This window comes from Danio rerio, chromosome 8, assembly GCF_049306965.1.
Source record: "Danio rerio strain Tuebingen ecotype United States chromosome 8, GRCz12tu, whole genome shotgun sequence".
In the NCBI taxonomy this organism is placed as follows: Eukaryota; Metazoa; Chordata; class Actinopteri; order Cypriniformes; family Danionidae; genus Danio; species Danio rerio.
In genome coordinates, this window is record NC_133183.1 from 17763501 (window position 1) to 17791304 (window position 27804).

At 37.7% G+C, this 27804-nt stretch overlaps 1 protein-coding gene and 1 long non-coding RNA gene across 16 annotated transcripts in view; one reads left to right on the plus strand and one right to left on the minus strand.

Annotated features, from left to right (window-relative positions):
• LOC141375596 (uncharacterized) lies at positions 1–27803 on the minus strand. 5 transcript variants are annotated; one of them, XR_012384181.1, is made up of 13 exons: positions 26770–27803; positions 26386–26660; positions 26108–26298; positions 25193–25227; positions 24906–25003; positions 18803–18988; positions 18517–18625; positions 15749–15905; positions 14728–14786; positions 14311–14644; positions 10800–10865; positions 9517–9713; positions 1–2195 (listed from the first exon to the last, which is right to left on the minus strand). It is a non-coding gene; the product is annotated as an uncharacterized lncRNA (long non-coding RNA). The 5 variants fall into 5 exon arrangements; XR_012384180.1 differs by lacking the exons at positions 26108–26298; positions 26386–26660; positions 26770–27803 and having other exon boundaries at positions 25193–25273; XR_012384182.1 differs by lacking the exons at positions 9517–9713; positions 24906–25003; positions 25193–25227; ... (1 more) ...; positions 26386–26660; positions 26770–27803 and having other exon boundaries at positions 1752–2195; positions 14250–14644; positions 15749–16200; positions 18803–19175.
• The window catches only part of elavl4 (ELAV like neuron-specific RNA binding protein 4), a 110522-nt gene continuing 91223 nt past the window's right edge, over positions 8506–27804 (plus strand). For 6 of the 11 annotated variants that reach the window (XM_073909104.1, XM_073909107.1, XM_068222860.2 and 3 more), the window contains exon 1: positions 8561–9033. In XM_073909104.1, the coding sequence (XP_073765205.1) occupies positions 8986–9033 (48 nt within the window). In that variant the 5' untranslated portion in view covers positions 8561–8985. 11 annotated transcript variants of the gene reach the window in all.

Sequence of the window (27804 nt, forward strand, 5' to 3'; positions counted from 1 at the left end):
CCTTGTGCTTTTTATGTCTGCAGATATCCACGAACACCAGGCACATAGATACAGTTAAAGTCAGAATTATTAGTTCTCCTGAATTATTAGCCCCCTGTACATTTTTCCCCCCAATTTCTGTTTAACTGAGATTTTTTTCAACACATTTCTAAACATAACTAATTTCTAATAACTGATTTCTTTATCTTGATGACAGTACATAATATTTTACTACATATTTCTCAAGATATTTAGCTTAAACTGACATTTAAAAGCTGAACTAGGGTAATTAGGCAAGTACAACAGGGGTTTATTTCAGACCAGAGTTGCCCAAATTAGGGTCCGCGGGACAAAGTTGGCGCATTAACCTCTGATTTGGTCCACCATCCCATCTGAGAGGAGAGTGAGACTGATGAAGAGGGTTGGGGTGTTTTATTGCTGAGCCACAAAAAAAAAACTGAAGTTTTATGTTTCATTTAAATAAATCTGAGATATTAAAATGTCACTTGACATACACAGGACTAGGCAGAAGAACGTGGCGAGCAAAGCAAGGCAAAAAACTAGCTTAACTCCATTCTGCTATAAATTAGATTGTTTTTGCTTTTACTGTAATAAGTTCATTTTATATATTATTACCTTCGGCCCACTAGCCTCAATTACTTTTTATTTTCTTTATTTTTATGATTTTTGGCCCTTCATAAGAAAAAGTTTGGGCACCCCTGCTTTAATGACTATTTAGACATTACACTGTGGTCTTTTATCTCTTATATAATATTTAGTACTCTTCCTAGTAAAAGCCCACATAATTATACCAGGAAATTATACTACATCAGAGATGCCCAAACTAGGGCCTGTGGGCCAAAGTTGGCCCATTGTAACTTTTGATTTGGCCCACCATCCCATCTGAGAGAAGACAGAATGATGGAGAGGGTTGGGGCAAACGACTTTAACACAGAGATATTCATTTTTAATTTGATGTAATTTCTTTGTTTTATTGCTGAGCTACAAATACAAACAAACTGATATTAAAGTTTTCTATTAAATGTTGTAAAGAAATCTGATTTTTAAAAATGTACTGTCACATGACAGGACTATGCAAAAGACATCTGTGAGCAAATCAAGACAAAAACTAGTGTGTTTCCATTATAAATTAAATATAAATGTATTTTAACGGAAGTAAGTTTATTATATAATGTTAAAAATAGTTCAAATAAAGCAATGTTTTCTAGTCATTTTTAAATATTATTAAATAAATTAGGAAATTACACATAGCAACTAAATTTACTTTCAGCCCACTAGCCTCAATCAAGTTTGGTTTTTGGCGCTTTATAAGAAAGCGTTTGGGCACCCCTGCTGTAGACAATCAGAAAAAAAATGCTTAAAGGGGCTAATAATATTGACCCTAAAAATAGTTTTTAAAAAAATTAAAAAATGCTTTTATTCTACCCAAAATAAAACAAATAAGACTTTCTCTGGAAGACAAAATATTATAGGAAATATTACGAAAAATTCCCTACTCCTTATGCTGAAAAATAAATTCACAGGAGGACTAATGTTTTTGACTTCAACTGTATGTGAATAAAAACAGGAACAAAAATATGTTGTAAGGAAACCAGAATCACAGCGGATATTCCTATGACAATTATGACGTGCCTGCAAAAGCAGGATTTCTTCTCCACACACTGGTACTATCGTGCGGTCTGCCAAGTGAACAGATGATTTAATGAACCCATCAATCATACAATACAAAAGCGAAGTACAGTCCACTTCTTGATCCTCCAATTTTTTAATTGGTTCCCATGAGACTCAATGTTTTTCCACATCAAAATAAGTTTTACCCCACCATTACAACCGACTCCGCAGCTAACAATCATGCGAGACGAGTGTGACGCCAACGACTAGGGTGGATTGAGCAAAACACTGGAGATGAAAATTTCTATTTGGGCAGGAGTCATCTCAAGCGAGCGCTATATAAGAGGAGTCAACTTGAGTGTTTTTGAGCACATTTCCAACATGGCCAACATGTTTTTGGTGGTGTACAGGGAAACCCTTTTTAGACGGAGCATGTTGGGACTCCACGCATGACTCCCTTGCAGTGAATGGCAGGTCATCTGCATGGAACAGACAGCACACAGGAGAAGCGGCAGGCTCTGAACAGGCTTTATGAAGACACATAGAGTCACTATGGAGACAGCAATCAGAATCCTCTTGGGATCCTGGTGGACAGAAGAGGGAGAATGAGAGGCAGATGACTCGAAAATCAAACGGCAGACTCTATGATTCAAGTGACAGCCCATCCCAGTGCGTGAGCACGTACGAACACCGTCTCCTGAACACTTTTTAACCAGGTCTGCTGCATATGATAAAATCCGATAAGGCCTGAAGGACTTGATAGAGAGAAAATGCTGTAACAGCAACAATACAATTACAGCGTGAGTAAGAAACATTGTTTTTTTTAACATGATCCTTTGGTAGTATGCAACACACTGGGTGGATTCTTAACTTTACAAGATTTGCCTTTAATTTAACCCCAAATCAGAAAAGGTTAGGACAGTATGGAAAACTCAAATAAGTAAAAAAAGAATGTAGTAATTTCGAATTTTACCTTCACTTGTATTTCATAGCAGACAATATGAAAACAAAATATTTAATGTTTTGTCTGATCAGCTTCATTTGTAAATATTCCTCCTTTCACATTCCAAAACAAATTGTGACAGGAGCAAATTAGGGCAAGCTATTAGGTAAATTGGTTAAATAATGATGTCTTTTGAAGCCGTGATGTCAACAGGTGATTGCAATAATTCGCTTGTTAAGTATGACATCACGTGAAGCGGCTTCCGGGTCCAAGCGCCATATTAAACTGTATGGGGACATCAACAAATGGTAATAATAAACATTTACAAAGCGATGTAATAGTTTTGAAAATCACGATCGCAATAAAGACAGTCTTATGCAAAAATTTGGGCACCCCTCTGTGGCTGCATAATAATGTGCTTTCTTTATGATGCTGCGGTCACACTAGTGTTTGAGCTAGCGAAATTCTGTCGCTACTGCGCTGCAAAAATTGGCAGGATTAAACAAGATGATTAGACATTAAAAAAGCAAGTGATTGGTCCATGTTTTAAATTTCTGTCCAGAGAGGTCATGTTTTGATCTTTGATTGGTCTCATGCAATCATGTGATGCGATTTCACAGGTCAGAGTTCACTAAGCTTGAACTTTCCAACACAGCAAACTGCAAAACTTGCTGAACTCCATTGTGTTTCCGGTCTGACTCAATCGTGTGTGTATGAATGGAAGTCTGTGGGGAGAAAATTGCAGTTTGACTGCAACATAAGAAAAGATTACAATTCGGTTTCTAGAAAAAAAATTTGATAATGTCATGTTTTTTTAGACAGAAATATGTAGTGTAGCAGAATTGAGATGTTTGAAATTAAATTGAAACTGAAAAAAAGGCTATGAAAAAGTTTGGGCACCCTCTCTTTTGTATAGATTTCAAAACCTGTAGTCACTTATTGCTGATTGATGACAACACAAAATTGATTTGGGTAACTCAGACCTTAACAATCCTAACACAGGTGCAACAAGTCATGAAAAAGGATATTTAAGATTGCTAGTTGTGCTTCTCTTTATTGTGAACCTGAAAGTAGCAAAATGAGAACCTCAAAAGGAACTTCCTAATGACCTAAAAACTAGGATAATTCATCAACATGAATTAGGAGGATGCAAAAAGCTACCACAAAGGGTTAAAATCTCTCCACAGTCAGAAATAAAGTAAGAAAATGGAAGGCCACGGGAACAGTTCTGATAAAGAAAAGATGTGCTAGAACAAGAAAATTGTCTGAAAGGCAAAGGTGAAGAATGCTGATTAGAAATGCCAGCAGGCTATGGCTTACAATTCTGAAAATTATCAGGGGTGGCCAAACTTTTGCATGAAACTGTATATATATGTATGTATATGTAATGTAAGACCTGCCTACTAGTACACGAGCCTAATCATTAATCGCTATAGACTGACGTTTCTCTGGGGGAAAGCTTGGACCAGACGTGTGATTTTACGACTACAAGCGTACTGGAATCTTAGCGAATACTTGCTTCACAGACATAAAAATATATCCACATTAAGCTTGAAATATGTATGTATGTAAGTTTTAATTGAACCCATACACTAGAAAACAAATTTCTTTTAATTTTGTAACCTGTATGAAACAAACACAAGGTACAGTCTGTCCTCTCAAATGCACATCACATGACGGCGACTACTCGAACGGCCACAAACTTGTAAACAAAAAGTGGTTGTCATTTCTGAAAGACATTCACCTTCAAGACCAAATTGTGAATAACTTCAGAAGACCAATTTGATTATCATTATTCAGAGAATGATAATGTGTGACATGATGAGATTGGTGTAGTGATCTCTTTATTTTCGAGCGTGCATGAACATTAGCTCGGGCAGCCAAAAAAGCCGATTTAGTTTGCTTTAAACATTTAGAAACAAAACGAGACGGTAGTTGTTTAATTCCATTGGTGATTCCATACATGTAATCGTAAACTTGGCAAACAGTTTTTAAAAATTAATGTTTCCCCATTCAGACAAAAGGCCCAATCATACTGGCCAAGATGGCCGCAGAGTGAAATTACTTTCCTTAAAGGGACTTTAATTCTATCCAGCCTTTTTGTTTACATTTGAAATGTTTGAGATAAAGGATAATCCATTTTTGCAAATTCCACATTCAATTTTATAATTAGGCATTGTCCATTATTTCACACATACAATGGCTCTAAAAGGCATTTACAACGCCTCCTGAACACGCCTCCTGTTCTTAAAATCTGATAAGGCCTGCAGAACTTGATGAAGAGAAAATTTGGTAACTGCAATAACACAATTACAGGGCGACTGAGAAAACAACTTTTTCACATGATCCCTTATAAGCACGCAACACACGGGGTGGATTCTTAACTTCATAAGATTTGCCTATAATAATATTATTCTAAATGGATTAAACATTAGGAGTTACAAAGCTGCCGCCGTGGAGGTTTGAACTGTTCTATAATAACATAAAACAAATGTGATACATTTTTAAAAAGTGCCTCATGCATACAAACACACATCCTTGATGACGTAAAAGAAATGGTAGCATTCTCTCTCTCCATCTCCCTTTTTTCAGTTGGCTTTAGTCCACCCCAACAGATGGGTCGGTGTCAATAGGCTGCTATTAACTGGACACACGCCTCTCATGGGGCCTGGAGATCAGATCATACTGTACCATGCGCAGTTTTCAAAAAGAAGAAAGAAAGAAACAGCTCATTTTCCTGCAGTCACAACCACTTTCAGCTAACCTCCGCTTTTCACACTCACTAGAAACAAAACAGGCTGAAAATGACTTATTCTTGCTTGCTTTGTTATTCTGAGAGAGAAACATATGGTTTGTGGTTTGTATTGTACCTGAGTTTCTCTCTGCATCCATTGGCATAAAGATGATGATTAGGCTTTGCCATAAATTATATTATATTTAATGTGAAACAAATGATAGGTAATTGTCTAACACAAAACAACATAATGAATCATAATTTCATCCACTAAACATTTCAAATGAAACATCTTGTTATAGACTAATTTAGTATGCACGTAGGAGATGATTTTTAAGTAAGATTACAGCGTTATGTGGTCATTGGCTGATGGGAATACATCTGCGAGGCTATGACTAAATCAATGAATAACCATGACCTCACGATTGCTCATCCTGCTTGAAGTTTGCTCATATAAAATTAATATAAAGGATTGTAAAAAAGCACATTTTAAAGCATTAGACAAGAATCACTAAAACCAATCATTAATAGAAAAATTTCACTGAATTAAAGCAGCAATTATGAATTATTTAAATCTGATTTGATTACGGTAACTGTATAGCATACAAAGCTGAACAGAAAATATGAATATTGAATAAGAGTCATGTTGTATAATATTCTATGCCATCCCCAAACCAAATTAAGAGCTTTTTTTTGTTGACGTTTAATTATTGAGAGGACAGGTCATTAATCTCCGGGTTTCTACTGCAACGTAACAAAAATCAGCATTCATATTTCCCTCTAAAGATTTTTATATTATATTCTTTCAAACTTGAAATTGTTGAAACAATAAATCACAAAATAGTTGGTCACAGTTTACAAATAAGGTTTCAACAGTAATGTCAGGTAATGCATTTACTAATACTGGACATTACTTGTACAGCATTTATTAAACATATAGTTCAACATTTACCAATGCATTATTAAAATCCAACTTCATGCTTGTTAACATTAGTTAATGATATTAGTTAAGGGTTTAGTGGGTAGCAATGTCACCTCATAGCAAGAAGTTTGCTGGGTCGAGCCCCAGCTGACTCAGTTGGCATTTCTGTATGGAGTTTGCATATTAATAGGTGATTTTATAGGTGAATTGAATAAACTAAATTGTTTACTGTATGTGTGTGAATGCAAGAGTGAATGGGTGTTTCCTAGTGCTGGGTTGTGGCTGGAAGAGCGTAAGCTGTGTATAAACATATGATGGATATCCCTGATTAGTAAAGGGACTAAACCGAAAAGTAAATGAGTGAATGAATGAATACAGCACCGTATTTTAACATGAACTAACTATGAGCTATTTAAGTTCCATTATCTAACATTAAAAAAGTGGGGTGGCATGGTGGCACACTGGGTAGCGATGTCACCTCACAGCAAGTAGGTCGCTGGATCGAACCCCAGCTGGGTCAGTAGGCATTTCTGTGTGGAGTTTGCATGTTCTCCTCGTGTTCGCATGGGTTTCCTCCGGGTGCTCTAGTTTCCTCTACAAGTCCAAAGACATGCGCTGTAGGTGAATTGGGTAAGCTAAATTGTCCATAGTGTATGTGTGTGAATGAGTGTGTATGGGTGTTTCTCAGTGATGGGTTGCAGCTGGAAGGGCATCCACTGCGTAAAACATATGCTGGATAAGCTGGTGGTTCATTCCGCTGTGGCAACCCCAGATTAGTAAAGGGACCAAACCGAAAAGAAAATGAATGAATAGATGAATAACTAACGTTAACAAATGGGGGTGGTGCGGTGGCACAGTGGCTAGCAATGTCACTTCACAGCAAGAAGGTCACTGATTCGAGCCCTGGCTAGCTAAGTTGGCATTTCTGTGTGGTGTTTGCATGTTTTTTAATGTAAGCGTAGGTTTCCTCCAGGTGCTGTAGTTCCCTCCACAGTCCAATAACATTGCTATGGGTGAATTGAATTAATTAAAACTAAATTGGCCATAGTGTATGTGTGTAAATAAGAGTGTATGGGAGTTTCTTAGTGATAGGTTGCCGCTGGAAGGTCATCCACTGAGTAAAAAATATGCTGGATAATTTAGCAGTTCATTCCACTGTGGCGACCTGTGATTAAAAAAGGGACCAAGCCGAAAAGAAAATGAACGAATGAATTAACGTTAACAAATATGAATACATATTGTAATAAATGCATTGGTCGTTGCTTGTTCATGTTAGTAAATACATTAACTACTATTACCTAATTCAACCTTATTGTAAAGTCTAACCAAATATTATAGCAAATTCCACAAGCAATTTTTAAGATCAGACTCCTTCACCAAACCACATAATGTATAAACTGTACTATATACTGTATATACAACAGCTCTAAAAGCTATTTACACCAAACCACATGTAAAAATGTATAAACTGTACTATACTATACAACTAAATGTATCATCAACACCACTGCCTCAAACACAGTTTGAAACCAAGTGCCAAATGTATCTAGACCTTTCAGAATGAACCAAGGTCATGTCTCATTAGCACACAAAAGCATCGTTCACAAGCTATGTACATTCCGTTAACATTCAGTGGATTCTTTCATTAAGATAAATACCACTTGGTTTGATATTTCATTACATAATGTAGTGGCATTTATATACACTGACTTGATACATAAGAGTCTAAACGCCTTTTGGGGCAACTGCAGCTTGAAAATCGAATTCACCAATATCTTTCTCTGCTGCCATTTCAGAGAAAGAGGCATGCCCGTTTCGCAAATATCCTCCGGGAACATCTCAGGAGGGGTTTTCTCCGGCTAGGTGCCACTGGTCAAAGTTTTCCTAATGCTATTGGTCTATAAATCAGCCCTGTTCTCTGCCATACATCAAATGCGGCTGTTGCAAAGCGATGGAGGAACAGGGGGGAGCCAGGGGAGAGTAGAATGGAGGTGTGCGGGTGCCAAAGCGATCATGTGTTCCCCGCAAGCAGCAGGAGGAGAGCCGTGAAGCCAAACAGAGAGAAAAAGATGAGCCAGGAAAGGCAGATGTGCCTGTGTCATGTCTGTTATGAACAGTCTTCCCACCTTGTGGTAACACTGTGAACTGTAACTGCAGGAGAGCGTGATCGAGAAATAGAGAGAGGGAGCGAGTGGAGGGTGGGGTGGGGGTAAAGAGAGATAGAGAGAGTGAGAGAGAGGGAGTGAGTGTGAGGAAGGGAGGGAGCAAGGAAGGAGAGAAAGAGAAAGGGTTGAGGGATGGAGAGAGAGAGAGAGGAGTTTAAACTAAGAGCTATGTTTTGGGACGAACTAATCTGCTAGAGAGCAGTGTGAGGATCGGAACGCATTGTGCGAGCGAGTGTGTGGAGGACAGATAAGGGAAGAAGCCCGGCAGACCGACTGCTTGTTTTAATGTGCTGACTCTGGGGAGCTAAAAAAAAAAAATATTGACTCTTCAGTCGTGCGGCGTGAGCCAGGGCACAAGCGCCACATTTAACAAGAGGTGCACCAGAAAACACGGGCGCAAGAGAGGAGAGAATACATCCAGCCAGACAGCACATATAGAGGATTTCTCCTTCCTTTTCTTCTTTTTTTTAATCTGTTCATTTTTCTTTCTTTTTTTATTTCTCGGGACTGATTCCCATTTCCAGTAAAGAAAAAGGAGCCGTAGAGCCAGGAGAACGCCAAAAAGAAAGCCCCGCAACAAAGCGACAAGAAACGAAACACCACCAACAAGATGTTTGAAATCAGCCGAACACTGAACGCTGCTTTGTTGAGCAATGAGGTAAAGGAATCGGATTTTCTTCTTCTTCTTCTGTCACCTCACTTCTCTAAGTGTGTGTTCATTATTACGTTGTGCGTAACGTTTCTATGTTTGATCATGCTTCTAAATGTGGCAGGTCTAAATGAATGTGCAGGGATTGAGCATTTAGGTCCAGTTAAACGGCTGCTAGCTGAAGGCAGAACCTCTTTGCTCTCCGGGCGTACTGTAATGGATGAGAGACTAGACTCGCTCTCTCTCTCTCCCTCTCCCACGCACAATCATTTCATTTTCTCATTTACTCAAAGCAAGATAGCTGTAACTGCTGAGCTTGCTTGATGACTTGCCCATCTGGGGCTTGCACTGACTGTGTGTGTGTCTGTTTGTGTGTGTGTGTGCAGGGTAAATGTGAACGTAAGCACTCGGCTCTTTATCACTGTGGCAGTTCAGTTTTCTCTTTTCCTTTCGCCACTTGCTTTTTCTTTAGCCTGTATATTTGGTTACCACCTTGGCTAGCATTCTGTTCTTCTCCTCTTCTCTTCTTTTCTCCTCTTCCCTGTAAACGCGCACCTCGCGAGCAGTGTCTGAAGATGATGGTAAGGTGTTCACAGAACTCGGCAGCAGCCCAGGCGGAAGGCTCCTTCCCAGGCATGGGCTCGCTGCTTTTCCCCCGAGATCCATCCAGCCAACTGGGGGCCAGGGCACTGGGGGTAAGAGGATAGACTGATGAACGAGAAAAATAGATGGCACAGTAGAACACTAACTTCATTTAGGTAAATGTGTGCAGCCCTAAGGCTTGAATTAGCCGATGTTTTCATGCCTCATTGTGTGATGATACGGCCGCCCACTAAGACTAGATCTTTCTATCAGTTAGCCAGAGAGAAATAGAAAGTGAGACAGATTGCGAGAGAAAAAGCAGCTTGTGCAAGTGTATTGTTTGTGTATTCCTGCTCAGAATGTGTTTGTGCCGTGGTGTACTGATGCCTGAAATTGAAAGTGCGCCGCGTGTGTATGTGAGTGCGTATGCTTTAAGTCATTTGAGCATAGTGCGTTTAGATGGCTAAAGGACAGATTTTTTTGCACGTTCATTTTGTTTCGGGTGTCATTTGGAATTTTAAACAACTTTCTGAATGTGTGGTGCTGTGCAAAACATATGCCTGGATATTAACAGTCAGTTACAAGACTAGCTCAACTTAAACAATATGCCAGTGGCTCTGCTGTGTTTCTTCTTTAATTTGTAGCATCAAAAATAAAACTTCAGTTTCATTTCTCCACTGATAGGTGGCCTAACTTGCAGATAAATAGCTGGCTAAGGCTTTTCCTGATTATAATGAATGTGTTTTCACTTAAGTCTGGAGCTCTGATAGTGGGTATTCATCCTTATGTTCTCATTCAGTCATTTTTGATCTTCTACTACAGTCTTGGGGGGGAAGAGAGATGGCTGTATGGGAAAGCCCTGGCTGGCTGGCTGGTGCTGTAAGCGCCGGTCGGTTAAGAATAAATCCCTGACTTGGTGCATTAAATCGACACGAAACTGTGGGTGTCTAATCTGTGATGGGCTCTCGTTCCTCGTCTCCACAAAACAGGATCAGCCTGCCTGCCTGGAGCCGCACCACATTCTCACACAAATCAGACTCATACTGACAGCACTGGAGCTCCTCTGCCAGTGAAAAAACACACACACACATACACTGCGATCGCATGCAGCTGGATGGTTTTAGGCAGAGAGAGCAGGTTTTTAAACCCTTCTTTGCAACCTTTCTGAGGTGTGTGAGTGTGTACACACTCGCCTTTAAATCCTCCGCAGCTCAGGGATTTGAAACATTTTGAATATTCATCCTGGTGATTCTCCAGCTCTAAGAAGACAGAGAAAAGAAACAAGGCATGTAAAGTCACAAGCACAAATGCTGTCATATGAACTACAAGCAAATCTGCAAAATCACTGTCACCTAGAAAATTTGTCACTATTTAGACGTAAAAGGGTATGCAAATTTTCACATTTAATTCAGCTTAGTGACAGGGATGTGTATGCGTCACTAGTCATTGGAAATCGTCTGACTGCGTAAAGTCTAATACTGGATTTTTCACATTAGTAGAACACCTTTTATTAAAGATAAAGATGCCTGATGAGAAACTGAGCTTCTCTTGGTTGCTCTTTCTACCTCAACAGACTGTAAACAGACTGTCTTAATGCTCTACTTTTGTGTTAAATATTAACAATAAAACTCTGAAATGACTGATTCAAATTTTTTACTTTTACGATCATTGTACATTTCATGTGAATATTTATATTTGTCAGTTGGTTTGTTTTATGCCATTACATTAAAACAACAAATTGTGCTGTTTATTTATTTAGGGTCAAGAAAATCTTCTAAACTGTACAAGTCTGCTTTTTTTCTTGTTAAAAACTGCATTTAGTACTAACATTTATCCGCAAACACACAACTCACATTTCAGATTGTAATTAACCAGGTTAAATCAGACCATCGTTACAGTGATTAATTGTGCCTTCATTAACTGAAGCCAGATAATTTGCATACATTAAATCATTGTACAGGGAAGAGGTGCAGGTCTATCTAGGCTTTTATTTTGGGAAACAAGAGAATATATCCTCCTTTCTAGTTCTCTCTCAGTATTTTTATTACAAGTGTTAGGTTACTCAGACATCTTGCTGAGAAAAACGACTAGAACGTTCCATCTGAATGCAGCATTTTCAATTATATTTCTATACGCGCAGCATGTGTAGAATTCATACATCAAAGTAATGATTGTATTTTATGATTAAGTAAATCAATCAAGCACTGGAAACACTCGGAGCTACATACAAAGATGTTTTCACAAACATGAACTGACATTAAAAGCCAAGCGCAATCATCAGAAGCGATGGATCACTAACTCTGAAAACGCTCTACCTATAAACAATCTGGAGTGACTGCATAAATATAAAACATTACGTTTGTCTAGCAAAACAGAACAGTAGTTATGTTTGATTTTGGTATCCTCCTCCTGCCAAGCACTCTCATGGGTTCTCGAACATCCAGAAGACATAGAAATGATTTCTAATCATGGTTAATAACTGCAGTGTTTTTTTTAATTAAGCATGACACATTGCCACTCGAGATACTGTGCTAAGCAGGACACGGTGTGATTTCCAATTATAGAACATTTTCAAGCATTCAGCACAAATGATGAAAACCTCTGAAATAGCGCAAAAAGTACAATTACGAGAAAAACGGCATGTTCCAAAGAAAAATGCGTCTGACTCCATAGGGTTTTCGGGTATAAATCCAAACACATGCAGATTTGCTAGATTAAAAATCTCTGATGATGATTGGAGATGCTGTTCATGTATACGCACTCCAGCAGGCCAGGGGTTACAGCTGCTCTATGTCAAATGTTGGTGTGCTGGCTTTCTAACTTCATTTTCAGCCATTTCTGAAGGTTACGTTCGCTCCTAAATTCGTTGGAGGGAGCTGAGAAACAAACAGAGATGAGGGGGAGAGGAGAGGGAATTGAAGAGCGATTGGCAAATGTCTGTTGGCAGTGCGAGAGATAGGCAGGGTCATCTCTATTTCACAACAATGATTAGCTCTGCCCATCTGCCGGCTCGACAGGCTCCTCCTGCTGTGATTGCAGTGTTCTCTGTTCAATGTAGCCCTGGAAATTAGTTCATTTGTGCTGCTCAACCCCAGCCTAACTGTACTGAGAACAGGTGCAGCATTCTACCCCCGCACAAAGCCGTAGCGAGCGTGTGCGAATCCACTACAAGAGCAGCCGAGCAGCAAGTAAAGCAGACTCATCAACTGTGAAAAGATTCACATCTCGCAACACAATAGCGGTAGATTGCAGTGGATCAACTTCCTGTTCAGAAATAAGAACCTTTTTCTCCTGCTACTAGAATGTCTCTCCTTGCCGAGTTATTAGCGTTCACCTTCGGAATTCCGACTTCAATACCTTTTTACCTCTGTGTATATTTAGCCAGCTACAAAGCTACTGTTGTAAACCAAATATGACACTAGCACTTTCCTGCTGCTGAGAATTTTAAGTGCTCCCCATCAATATTCTGTCCGGATTTAATTTCCGACGCCTCAGTCAAGGACAGCCTCAGTCCGTGATTCTGTGCTAGTGTGGAAATGGCAGAGCCATCGCAGAGAAAGATCTGGAGCCCTGCAGCTTCAGAGGATGCCACTATTGTCAGGGCGCTTTGCCATTTTGGAAGAAAAGGCCGCAAGAATGAGCTATTTAACCTGTGGGTCACTCAACGGTCACTGCGCACACATGCACAAGGCATTCACCAGAGAATTAGCCACCTTGCATTGCTCAAGCACGCACAAGTGTGCATGTATAAACGATAGAGGGCTGAAACAGACTCCTGTTCTGTAAACTAGTGATGCATCGCCACCTGTTTTTAATAGACATACGCCAAATGTTGCACAGGACTGCATCCAAATACTGTAAGCATTATTAAGATGCTCAAAACTCATATTGGTTGTAAGATGTGAAATCCAGAGAAACTAACTTTCCGAATCATAAGATAAACTTAAGGACTGTTGTTGTTTTTAAGTAGTCTGATGGTTATGTAAAAAAAAAAATGTTTTTTTAAATAAACCCAATACTATCTTTTTTTTTTTTTTTTTTTTTAGAAAATGTACTAGGATCTTGTCTTGTGTGTATTTTGCTACCACAATTTCACAGTATTGATCTATCCATCCAGGACTGTTCACTAGTGGTTTAAAAATTGATGTGCTAACTTAAAAGTTCAAGGTTTAAACCTTATAAAAGGTGATTTACAGTATAAGCTACCACCTCTGTGCCCTTGAGCGAGCCGCATCTCCCACCTAATCCATTTTGTTTATACATTTATAATATACTGTAAAGATTCTAATACCAAAACAGCAGGACAATCCACTCAGATTCAGCTTGATTCTATATTTACTATGTGAAAATATAGAAATAGATTAACTACAATAAAGAGTACTGGTTGAGTTTAAACTACACTGTAAAAAAGAGCAAAGTATAATACCTTGGGGACCCTAGATATCCTATAATATGTGTATAATTCTGTATGTGCTCAAGCAATCTGGCTACAGGAATAAGCATATTAAGCAGGCAAAACATATAGAATTGTTCATTACGAAGCACATGTAATGAAATTTGATACTTTCTTAGGGCAATCGTGTGTGCATTTAGATATGAACGCCACCTCACATACATTTATGCACATACACACACACCCGTACCGCTTCAGGATGCGTGTGCATGTGTAAGTAGATGAAAAAAGCTCCACTGGGGGCCCGTCACCATTGAGGCGAGGAGCAGGTGTCTCCAGCCAGGCAAAGAGAGAAGCAGGCCAGTCTGCCTCAGTTGATTCTTAGCCCCACCAGAGCTTCCCTCGCACTGGTGACATCTGTATGTACTGGAAGGTTCTTCTACCAGGGATCTCTTAGCCCTGAGTCAGAATAGAAAGATCTGATTTTCTTTCTCTGCTTTTTGAGGATTTCACAGGAACTAGGTGTTGATGAAGAGAGCAGCAGATTGGAGGTCTTGAAAGCTCTCCCCCTTTTCTCTTTGAAAAGACAGCTAAAAAAGCGTCAGCGAAGAGAGGGGTCAGCTTGAGTGATACAGGCACCATGACCTGGAAGTAAAAAGCCTGTGATTTCAGCAGCAGGGGGCTAGTGTTGGCGATGATGGTCCCCAAAGAAAAGCACGTTCATGTACCTCTCTCCACGTTCAGTATAAAGGTCTAGTCTTCATCTGGAGTTTCAGGGCTGTGATTTCTGCAGGGGAAAAAAAGAACATCAAAACAGAGGATTCAGTGAACAGCGAAAGCTTTGTGTTTCAAGTGAGACTATTCAAGCAAAAGCCATAAAAAGATACAAAATAAAGAGCAGAAAAGGGGAAAAAATTACAAAGGAAGAGTAATTTCTATGGCTGAGCCAGCACTCAAGACTATTACCGAGGATACACACAAAAATTCACAGTTTTTTTTTTTTAATGCAGAAAATAGTTTGTGCTTTTTCAGCATCAGTGTGGTTTTATTCTTTCAGGTTAAAGAAATAGACATTTTAACGATTTTGTGTTTCCGAAATGATGATAGAGTGATTTTTTTTAAAGCGAAACGTTAAATGCTTACACAGGAATGTGTGTTAAGTGCAATACTCGCTTGTCTGGTTTACCCCTGCTTGCTTAAGTACTATAATTAATGGTTTTGTTAATTGAACAGGAATTGCGAAGGCGCTGTAGTGTAGAAAGCAGCACCAGTAATTCATCAATTTCACTCTCTTTTCTCCTTTTGCTTTTTCACTTTGCACGCATGTTACCTTTTCGGCTTGAGAACACTTTAAGAACTTGATTCTGACCACTTGGACATGATTTGTTCGCTCAAAGATGCTTGCTTATTTACATTAAAACACATTTATGAGACAGTTTGAAGCACTTTAACATCCAACATGATGTTATTTTATTAAAGACGTCCAATCATCTATCAGAATCGGGCGGCCATTTTGTAGTAGGATTATCCGCGTTGCTATGACACGCAGGCTGTTTCTAAAGTGATAAATGTGCTCTCTGCCTGAATGATAGCCTGTGCCCAAGAGCTGACACGTTGACGAACGGCGCTGTTTCCCCGAATTGATAGTTTCTGAGCCCATACATTTCATTGATTCGTTAATTGTTCGAGGGAGTTGGAGGCGCCTGACTGTCATGAATAAATGATAGATGCCTGGCATGTGTGCATTACCGAGGAAGACCTTTGAGGCGTGGTGTTGCTTCCTCAGAGACGCCAACCGTCCTCTTCACAGCCCCGAGGAGCTGCTGGTCCCCGTTAGTTTCCCCTCACATTAATAATGCATTCTCTCTAACAGCAGTGTTCAGCATTAAATGCTCTGCCATGGAGCCTGTTCAAAAACATCAATACAAACTCACTGAAATAACCCCGTTTTAGGCAGGGGTGGTTGTGGGGAGGGGGTGAAGTTACATATGCAAATTGCTTCTTAAGGCATTCCTTCTGTCTACAGCTAGCGGCTCTTGTATCTTTTTCTCATTCCGAATCTTTTCCTTTCTCTCGCCTTGCTCTCTGACTAAGTACAGCACCATGAATTCTAGGAGAAAGACAGCATGGATGGAGGGGCTTGGTGCAGAAATACTGACGGTGCTTTTCCCAGGGCTCAGAAAGACAAGGTGATGGAGTATCTACAAACAAGGAAAGATAGGTGGGGGAACAGTTGGAACGAGAAAAGGAAAAAAGAGAGATCGATGACACATTTCTGTTCGATTTTACCCCCGAGATATGAGTTGTACATATATCAATGAAGTAAAATGACATACATTTTCAAATAACTCATATTAATTGCTCGGAATCAAATTCTGTCTATGCAGCATTGAGAAATAAACACATGATTGTTATTTGTCATACAACCATCAGAAATGTAAATTTGTCAGTTTAGTATTATGCTAGTTAGCAGGAGTTACGTTGACCTATCGGTAGGCACATAGAGAATCAATGTGGCACCAGCAGATTACCACAGAATTTTTAGCCCATCAAGTCTACTTATTTATTTATGTAAATGTGTTTTAATATATATTTATTCAGATTTCATATTAATTTCAGAAATATTATCGAATAATAAGTATGAATGTAATAAATATATGTAATTTCTATAGAATACAGTTTGTAAAGTTATATTTTCTGTTTTTTGTAGATATAATATATGAGACTTTTTACCATGATTTTTTTACCAGACATGTGGTTCTAGTTAATATTGTAAGCTTTAAATAAAAGGTTTTTGGTTTTTTTTAATGTGTGAAGTTCTTAGTTAATACACTCTCAAAATAATTCTGCATAAATCACCTAAATATTTTCAAACTAAATATTTAAAATGAGCTGAAACAAGACAATTTTTGAGATTGTGTTGGGACAACTTAATTGCTTTATGTTTAATCCACTTAAATTTGTAAAAACTAATAAGTTAATATGCCACTTAATTCCTTCATGTTATCCTAATACAAATCGAACCCAGCATTTTTTACACTATAATTACAGTACACACACACAAAAAATGCTGTTTGTTCAAACTACTTATTTAAATTAAGCAAAAACGACACAACTATTACGTTTTTGGGAAGATAACTTAATTGTTTTATGTTCAATTCACTTAAATTTGTAAAACTAATGAGTTAACCAATTCCTTCATGTTATCCCAACACAAATCGATTGTGTGAAACCCAGCATTTTTTACAATGTGCCAACACTAAAACAATTTGCAGTATGTTCAAACTACTAATTTAAATTAAGCGGAAACAACTATTGAGTTTTTTGGGCATACAACTTAATTGATTCATGTTCAATCCACATACATTTGTAAAAACTAATAAGAATAAATTAATTCCATCATGTTGTACAAGCAAAATTCGACTGTGTGGAAGCCATCATTTTTACAGCATATTAGATATACAGTTGACGTCAGGATTATTAGCCCCCTGTTAATTTTCCCCCAATTTCTGTTTAACAGAGAGAAGATTTTTTCAACACATTTCTAAACATAATAGTTTTAATAACTGATTTATTTTATTTTTGCCATTATGACAGCATATAATATAGACACTATATAGTATATAGACACTTCTATTCAGCTTAAAGTGACATTTAAAGGCTTAACTAGGTTAATTAGGTTAACTAGGCATGATAGGGTAATTAGGCAAGTTATTGTATAACGATGGCTTGTTCAGTAGAATATCGAAAAAATATATAGCTTAAAGGGGCTAATAATTTTGACCTTAAAATGTTTTCTTGAAAATGTAAAACTGCTTTTATTCTAGCCAAAATAAAATAATTAAGGCTTTCTCTAGATGACAAAATATTATCAGACATAATGTGAAAATTTCCTTGCTTGCATTTGGGAAATATTTAAAACAGAAAAAAGGTGGGCTAATAATTATGACTTTAACTGTATATACTTTGCATGAATATATCAGTATTATTATGAAAATTATTGTTATTAATATATAGTACTTATCAGACGTATTACAATAAAAAAATAACAATCTATTAATTAGTTAATAAATATATTAATTAATTAATCAATTATACAAATTTAGGCCCACAAATACACCACTATGAAAATTCACAACAGATTAACTGAAACCCACAGTAAATATTCGGTGGAATGAATAATATAATAAATATGCTACATTCATCTTGTGGTTGCTCTAAGCAAAAGCTGGCCTGGTCAGCACAGTGAAAGTGTGGCCCCCTCTCTGATGGGAAGCACTGATTAAAGACCAGGACAGATGGACCACAGCGGTCTTCCTCATCGTGCTCGAGAGCTCCGACTGCGATCAAACACAGCAAAGGCCACCCTACAGCCAACCGTCATACAACTCGATCTTCACTATCGCTCTGTCCCCCTCCAGCCAACCGGCAGTGGCCACACCGAGCAAATGAGATGGAGAGAATCGTCAGTGATGTTAATGATCAGAAAAGAGCTAAAGTGTCTTATTCAATGTCACCTTCATTTGGAACAGGCCACGAGGAGAGTCTCCCACCGGGTTTGATATCTGCTCAAGGATTCACCAGTGCCACATTCATCTCATTTTCCCTACAAATAATGAGGCTTCCCTTAATGTTAAACAGAAACACACACTCATTAAAAGCCATCGCAATCATTTCTTAGTCATATTTTTGACCTTGAAAGTGTGGAGTAAAAACACTACAAAAGTCTCTTAGAAAAAGTGTGAATAGACAGACAATATATAGATATAGTTTTTACCGATTAAATCATAACACATGCATTACCTGAGTCCTCATCCTCTAAAATATCTCTGATTTGAGAGCACAAGTGTCGCTTTCAGACAGGTTTTTCGTATCTGAACGTGGCGAGCTCCATCTGGGTGAGCCGAGCCTAAGCTCAGCAGCCTGACACATGCAGTGTCGCCTGGCGGTGAAGCCGCCAAAAAGAGTTGATGTGGTGTCGAGGTTCTCCTTTGAGAAGGTGACAGGAACAGGAATTGGACTGGGTGATACTCATGTCCTCTGACAGAGAGAGATATTTGCTTCAGAGGGAGAAAACTTCACCCCTTACTCCCATGGTGAACGAGAATTGTGACAATAGGGATATGTCAAATAAGAGAGAGAATTTGATGTGAGGAAAAATAAAAAGTCCTATAACAAATCGAAATTGAATCGAATCTATTTCTGGGACTTTCCAATTTAGTTTTCTCCTTTCATAAACTGTATGTGACCACAGGCCACAAAACCACTCATAAGTCAAGAAATTGAAATTTAGATATCATATGAAAGTTAAATAAATATGTTGTTTAGGGCATTATATATTTAGGGCATACCTGTCAACATTGTGAAAAAAAAAAAGGAAATTCCCCCTATTTACTAAATATGTGCATGATTTTAAACAGTCAGTAATATGTTTATTATTATTATTATTATTGTTTACAAAGGGTAGAATAAATAGCAAACATTAAAAAGGCTGCAAATAAATTAAGCCATATAACCTATTAAAATTAATAGCTATTATAAAGAAATTAAATCAAGTTATCAAATCTCATTAACATTTTCTTCACTGTATAGTTTAAACATTCTGATTAAAGAGCAGTGAATGAATCTCTCATTTAGACTTCTTCTTTAATCACATTAAATAAGGTGTCACTTTAAAAATGCATAGATCCATAATGAAAGCATTTAAGTGTCCACTTTCACTCCGCTTTGAATTGCGTGTACAGAATCCGTTTGGGAAACAGGGTCTATTTATCTCAATGGAGAGCATCTGATCTGATGTCACACACAGCTACATGAACTGACTGTTTTGAGGATTGCGTAGGAGGAGTAACGGTGCCTGTAATGGAAAAGAAGTGAATCCTGCCATTTTTATGTTTATTTTGAAGTGTTTTCATGCCTAAATAAAATGAGAGCACAGAACAGATTCACATTTAAGAAGCAACCCCTGGTGGTTCGGTGCTATGGGTTGCATAAAGGGAAGATCGGCACTTTAATGTTTCTTGCCACCCTTCATAGACAGAGTGAAAAAATGGGAGAAATACAGGTAAATACCTTCACGGGATGATAGTGGGATAAAATTGTAAAATACAGAAGAATCCCTGGAAAAAGGGGAGGGTTGACAGGTATGATTTAGGGTTTGTCAGAATAAGATAATACTTGGACATAACACAACTATTTCAATACCTGAAATAGGGTTAAAATATATATAATTAATGAGTTAAAGTTGTCTAAATTAAGTTGTTAAATCTCATTTAACATTAAAGATTTGATATTTTTACAAATTGTCTTAATGAAACAATCTTTATTATTCTACAGATTTTTGGCATAAAATAAAACTCTATCAGGATTACATATACTTACTCCCAGGGCCATTTATATCAAAGTTGATATTTAGCCGCACCATGTTGGTGTTTCATAACATTTAGTTTTACACAAGGTGGGTTTTTAGCCTAACAATCACCCCCAACCTGGAGGACCAGCACATATAACACCTGCCAATATTTGTCGGGGGTGAGGTGTCAGTTGAGAACCGGCTACAGTGTACTAGTACAGTGTACTTGGTGTTAGCAACTGTATGAAGCATGGGGTGGTGTGAAATTACTAGAGTTTTCCAGAAGAAATAACAAAATGGGAGGGTGGCGGGAGATGGGTTTAAAATACAGGAGAAAAACTAGGAAAAACAGGAGTGTTGGCAGGTATGACATACACACATAAACTACGGACTATTTAGCTTACTCAATTCACCTATAGCACATTTCTTTGGACTGAGAGGGAAACCCACTCGAACATAGGAGAACATGCAAACTTCACATAGAGTTAGCTAGGGCTTGAACCAGTGACCTGCTCGCTTTAAGGCGACATCACTAACCACTGCGCCATCGTGCCTGTATTTGCTAAACTTTTTACAGGTAATTTACAGGAAAATGCTAACTAATATAAACATGAACTGCTTTGAATGTATTCACATGCATTTTCCCCACTTTTTTCTCTTATCTATTGGTGGATTTTCAAATAACAGCACAAAGTGAAGTGCGTTTGGAGAATTTTCTAAAATTTGAAAATAAGCCTCCAAATGAGATGTGCAATTTTTAACACACTTGAGCTGACAGCTTGCAGGGGATCTACACTTCAGTGTCTTTAAATAAACCTGTTATTATTCAGGGTGAAAATTGAGACAAAATAAATGCTCCATCTCACTGGAAGATTTTCCTCAGTTGAAACAATTATCACCACGTCTGTTGCATGTTTTAACATGTTCAACTCTCAGAATAGACGCCCGGTGATCACGTTGGAATCAGGAACGAAAGTGAAGTGAATGTGTAGGACGCATGAGGAGGAAATCATTAACATTGACAGGACACTTATGGGGCACAAGTAACAAGGTGGACAGAAGGTTTGAAATATTTGACAAATAAGAGCACTTGAATTTGTGGTTATGGCCAACGGAAGAAGTCAGGTGGTGTGTAGTGTGTGTGTGGAAGCAGTGAGAGATGGGGCATGCAAGGTTCAGAGTAATTAGTCAGATTGAGGGCTGAAATGAGGCAGTGTGAGAGGAGGCTGGGGCTAAGCATTTGTGTGTGTGTATGTGTGTGTATTTGTGTTAGAGGCCAGGCTGGTGGGATGCTCTAATTGGAGCTAAGCGGCCGCAGAGGATCAGAGGTACTCCAGAAACAAAGGAGCACAGGCAGAGAAAGAGAGAGAGAGAGAGAGGTTGCTGTACTGGGTGTGTGCATGTGTCTCGTAGTGTTTGAGTGAACAATAACTAAAGTGACATTTTACATGCTCAGCTAGCAAAGGCTTTGACCAAACCTCTGACTGCATCAAAATCACACACATGCCCAAACGCGGTTGTGGAAAAGAGACCAGACATTCTAGGGAAATTTGCGAAGACAAAGTGCTTTGAAATAGGTACATAAATATTTGGATTCCCAAGAAAATGTGTTATGAGTGTTCTGCACTTCAACCCACAATGACACTCAATCAAACATTACAATTCAATTTAACAACTGTATGCCGAACGCATCCAAGATTACAAAAACGAATACATTTTCAGTGTCAATTAGTTAGCTAAGCATATAAAAACACCATTTTACAGAATGAAAATAAATCAATTAGCCTCGTTGCTTTTAGCTCGTTACTCAATTCACATGCTGCTTCACTTTTAATGGCTTTTTGACAGCCGATAAATGATGTGATTTACATTAGCCGGCCTGTTATAAAACCCCCTCCACCGGTGGTCAGAGCAGCCATCCTTTAGCTCGACAATACCTGCATAAAAAGCCCATTTGGCAAAATGGCTGACATAAAATGCATGTGGGTTGGAGGACAAATAACGGCATCTTATATAAAATGATGCTATCTTAGTTTGACTGCTATTACCTGCTGTTCATTTTGTTTTGTTTTTTTCCGAGGGGCTTATCCAACGCATGATGACTAAATCAAAGTCATTTATGTGTACAGACATACACATACACTTTTCTGCAATAGTAAAGACCCTTGAGGTCACATCCTCCCACTCAAAACCTCCATGTATTCTTGGCCAAACCTCCTACCACAGACCTCATGCCAGTCTAATCCCTGAGACCCCTCCCTCCATCTGTCCCCACCCAGCCCAGGAGTGAGCAGAGACACAGAGGGTCACACGCAGCCTCTGAGTCATACTGGACGCGTTCCCTCAGCCTGCATGTCTACTGTTGTGTACACGGACTCGATTTAAAACACACTTTCCTGCAGAATTCATACTAGATATTAATATGGTTTAACTTTTTTTTTTTTTTTTTGTTAACAAGTTTGTAGGTGCATATCTAAAAGTAAAAGTGTGCATTTTAGATGTTCATTACTTTACATTTTTAAATAGTACTATGTTATGATTTTTATAAACACAAACATTCATGTACTGTAGTTTCTCCATTCATAAAAATGTGTGTGATATAGTACATTTGAAAATGCTTTAATTGCAATTAGCCTAATGTTAAAATGCAGTACAGTGCTTGATGACAGGACATCTACTGTACATAAATACAGCATTATTTTTAGAGACACAAACATTCCATGTACTGTAGTTTCTCCATTCATATAGGGTTTTAGATATGTGTGTGTGATTGTACAACAAGTTTTAAATGTTTCCATTGCAATAAGCTAAATATTAAAATGCAGAGCCGTGCATGATGACAGTACAACTACATAAATATAGCGTAATGATAATAATTAAATATATATATATATATATATATATATATATATATATATATATATATATATATATATATATATATATATATATATATATATATATATATTCCAACTATAAGCTATTTTGAAAATAGTGTGATAGCAGGTATATTCCCATACTTCAAAATATATAGTCAGATATTGTCATGCATTAAACTTTTTTTCATGAACATAATTCTATGCGTAAGTAAAAAGTGCATTTTAGATGTTCATTACTTTAGATTTTTAAATAGTTTTATGCTATAATTTTAAAAACCCAAACATTCCATGTACTGTAGTACCACCATTCATAATAATGTGCGTGATATTGTTTAACCATTTGAATTTTTTTTAACTGTGATTAGCTAAACGATAAAATAGAGAACAGTGCTTGATGACAGGACAACTACATAAATAATGATATTGAATAAAACACAATGATATTTCCCAACCATAAGCTATTATTTTGAAAATAGCATGATAGCAGGTATATTCCCATACTTCCTATACCTAGATGCTCATTACTAGGACCACAGGAAATATGAGCGCACAGAAATCCACAGGTTTCTGCACTTTTTTTAGCCCATCATTGAGTATGTGTGTAAGTGTGTGTAAATTTATATTTATTCAGTTTTTAAATTCATTTCAGTAATAATATTGTGATATAATAATAGTAATATTAAAATGTTCATACGATTTATTTACAATACAGTTTGAAGAGTAATATTTTCTTCTTCTGTCTATTAGTAAATACTATATAAGAAACTTGCTTTGTTTACCAATTAAGTGGATCTAATTGGATTTGCATTGTAAACATGAAATAAAAGTTAAAAAGTTATTGTTTTTTCAATCGAAGTGTATTTAGCATACTAACTAAAATCACTCCACATAAATCCACAGATTTGTTACAAAATTCCCCACAGAAATAGCAAATCATGTCAGCAGATTATGTTTGGCCCTGCTCATTATTATTTTTAAGTAGTCCTATGCTATTATTTTTAGAAATTTCATATACTGTAATTTCTTTATTCATATGGGTTTTTAGAAATGTTTGGAATTGTACAAGTTTGAAATGTTTCTGTTAAAATGTTCAATTGCAGGACAGTGCTTGATGACAGTGCAACTACATAAACAAAGCATAATGATGATGCTTAAAATGATAATAATGATATTTCCCAAACATAAGCTATTTTTAGTTGCATTTCTATACTTTATGTTATTTCATGACTTTTTTTGTCATTAAATGTACAACAAAATAAACAGGTAAGACTGCCTAAATATGACTACCGACTAATATTTTCCCAATTGTAAGCTATTTTGAAAATAGCATAATTGCTGGTATATTCCTATACTTGACATATATTTCTGAATTGTCCCATGCTTTTTTGTATAAGCACTGGACAAATAAGCATGGGTGAAATTGTACAACAATTTAAAAGCGTTTCAATTGTGATAAGCAAAATGTCAAAATGCAGGACAGTAGTGCTTGGTGGCATTACAACTACCTAAATAAAGCTTAATGACAGTGATTAAAAACTAAATACTAATATTTTCCAATTATAAGCTATTTTGAAAATTTGTCCAATGAAAACATTTATAAGCAATGGGCAGTAAAGCAAACATGCCTGTCTATGTAATCTGCAGAATTTTAATACAAAGAAAATTCAAACCGAACCTTCCAGATGGGTCTTGTCTCCTCTTCTATCAGCAGCATCATCTGTTACAAAGACCAGCAGCTGACATTTACTGTAGTTCTTTATAAATATTTCCCAGCTAGACACAGGCGAAGAGACAAAAATAATAATAATAACTGTCATTTTAGGAATCACAATTGCTTATTTATGAACTGTTGATGCTTCTTTGATTCTTGACAAATAGTGAAAAACACCTAGTGATGAATATTACAGAATTTTCACAGCATTCTAATTTATTTTCTGTGATGTATTGTTGCTTGATACTTACAATTGCCAGGAGCTGATCTCGTCTGCCACTATTGTCTGAAAAAGGCACAAAGGAAATCCAAGAGAATAAGAGAGCAAAACGTTCAATCTATATGCAATAAATCCACTCCACTGAAAAACTACATGCAAAACACATCTGCATAGAGGCACTCAGCACTTTGTTTACATCCAAATGAGAGTGCAGAGACCTTGGCATTGAATACCCGCATGAATATGTCTCTCTCACATACACAGATCTATAAAATGCCTAATGGTCAAATGTAGCAGAAAAAGTAAAAACCTACCAAGTGTAGCAGTTTCCACTATTCAACATGTTTTTTTCTTTCGTTCTGAATAAACACACTGTATGAAAGTCAAAGCACACATTTCTGCCTGAAGCTCATATTACGAAATGGTTGGTGGTATTCAAAGGGAGATACCGATTCTCGTTCAGTTTGGAGGTTGTGAAGAGCTCAGTGATGTTCCCATCAGTGGTTGCTAGACTTCAGATTGGTGAACTCACACAGAGGTTAATGGACTGACTCAAGTTTCCATGTGCTGTGATGAGAGGTCCTGTGTATAATTGAATCACGCCAGCACATGAATGAAACGACAGCCCATTTTTTTTTCTATTTCTCTCCCTGTTGGTGGGAGGGACCTGAATTAATGTCTTGTTGTGAGGAAGATGAAAGTTAATGCCTTCCATAACTCACATGGAACCACATGGTTCAGTGAGCAAGATGGGATGTAAAACACACTAACTATAGTTTTTGGCGTGTTTAATTATGTTAGACATGTTCATTTTAACCTATTCGAGAGAAAAAAAGAGAGAGAGAAAAAAAAACGCTACTAGGGCAAATGCTTTTAAAAGTACAGGGATTTATAAATAGGCTGCATAAAGTTTGTTTTTTCTTGGGTTGGGCTTTCGAGTACCTACCGTGTCCCTAAAAGTAAGGTCTGGCCATCCAATGAGAAATGTCTTTCATTTTTTATGGCTCCGCTGGACTCTCATGCCAAAAGTGTTTCTTGTCAAGTCAGTTGCTCACCGTGAGAGACCTCCGCTGTGGTTTTTAGAAGTGCAGGTGCAGAGACGATAAGACCACAGCCGCTTTCCAGCCCATTCCAGCCCTGTGATTTGTTCTATTGTATCAGTACAGCAGCACAAAGACCCACACCATATTAAAATGACACCCCCATTATTTCCCAGCAACAAACCTGAGAGCGAAATGCATTCACACAAAACTCCCCGAAGACCCATTGAATGTGTAACATTAGGATTGTATATGCGGAGTAAATGGGTGCAAGCAGGAAATGTGTTTTTTTGCCCGTGATGAATTCCATATCTTGGTAAATAAAACAAGATCTGAAATCCCTTCATTCGGCAAGCAGTCGCTCTCCGGCAGCCCTCACCGGTGGAGATGTGAAATGGGTTTTGTCAGGGGTGGGAGCGGCTGGTCTCGCGCTTAATTATTGATTCAGAGCGCGTGCAGCTGCGAACAACAGCAAATGAGGGAACAGTTGGCAATAATATTTAAAAAGAAAATATAAGAAAAGAATAATACAATGGATGACACTATTTTACTGCTCTGTCCTTCTCACCTGAGTAGATGGCAACTGAGGGTAGCATGTGCGTGTTTGAGTGTGTGTGTGTGTGGGGGGGGGGGGGGGGTGACATCACTCCAAGCGAAGGCTGAGCTCATGAATATTAATTAGCTTGTGCTGCTGTTGCTTATGTTCTGCACTGATTTGACATTGAGATTTATTGTACATATGTTATTAATTAGGTAATATGGACTGTTAATTAAACATTTAGAGACAACAAATACATCCAAGGTTTTAAAAAAAAGTAAAAGTCAATTAAGATTTTAAAATTATTGGAAATTACTACTGACGATAAAATTAATTTAATTTAGCTAAATTTACAAAGATTTTTTTTATTATTATTAGATTTAAAATTAGTGACAACATTTCTAAAACCTGAGGTAAAATAATTTAATACTTGTTAATCTGGTAATGTACACATTTCATCTAGTTTCATCTTTCGCCAAGTAGATCGCAAACAGATGTCAAGTTCGTCTGAGGAGGTAACCATAGGAACAGTAAGCTAACAATTGTCTTCTGATTAACTGTCATTTTTTTTAAATTAGCTTTTCTGTAAAAGTTTATCACATTTTTTTCACAAAAAACGATTGTGAAATTTGATTTAGAAGTCTGAAGTGAATAACTATGCGAGTAGTGCCATTCCCGAGAACCTCATCAGATTGGGTCTTGAAAAATACGTTTAGAAATCGTTTAAAAAAAATCAACCATCCTAAAAGTCATTGCATAATTCACACACCGATTTCGAGCGAGGTAAAAGAGATGGTACGACCACGTGCGTTCTCCTTCAGGTTTCAAATAGTAAATTAATTCTCATCTATTAACCTACTCCTCACACGTACCGTTTGCTTTTGACAAATTACACTTAAGCCGAAACGTTTTACATGTACTTATCTCCATCTTGCAACCGAAGGTCAAACTAGGTGTCAATCACAGCCCGCTGTTTCCCCAAAGGTACCACGCGCGCTCCCAAATGTCTCGCGCCTCACACACCCTCTCCAACCGTCTTCTCTAGAGCAACGCGCGCCACCCCTG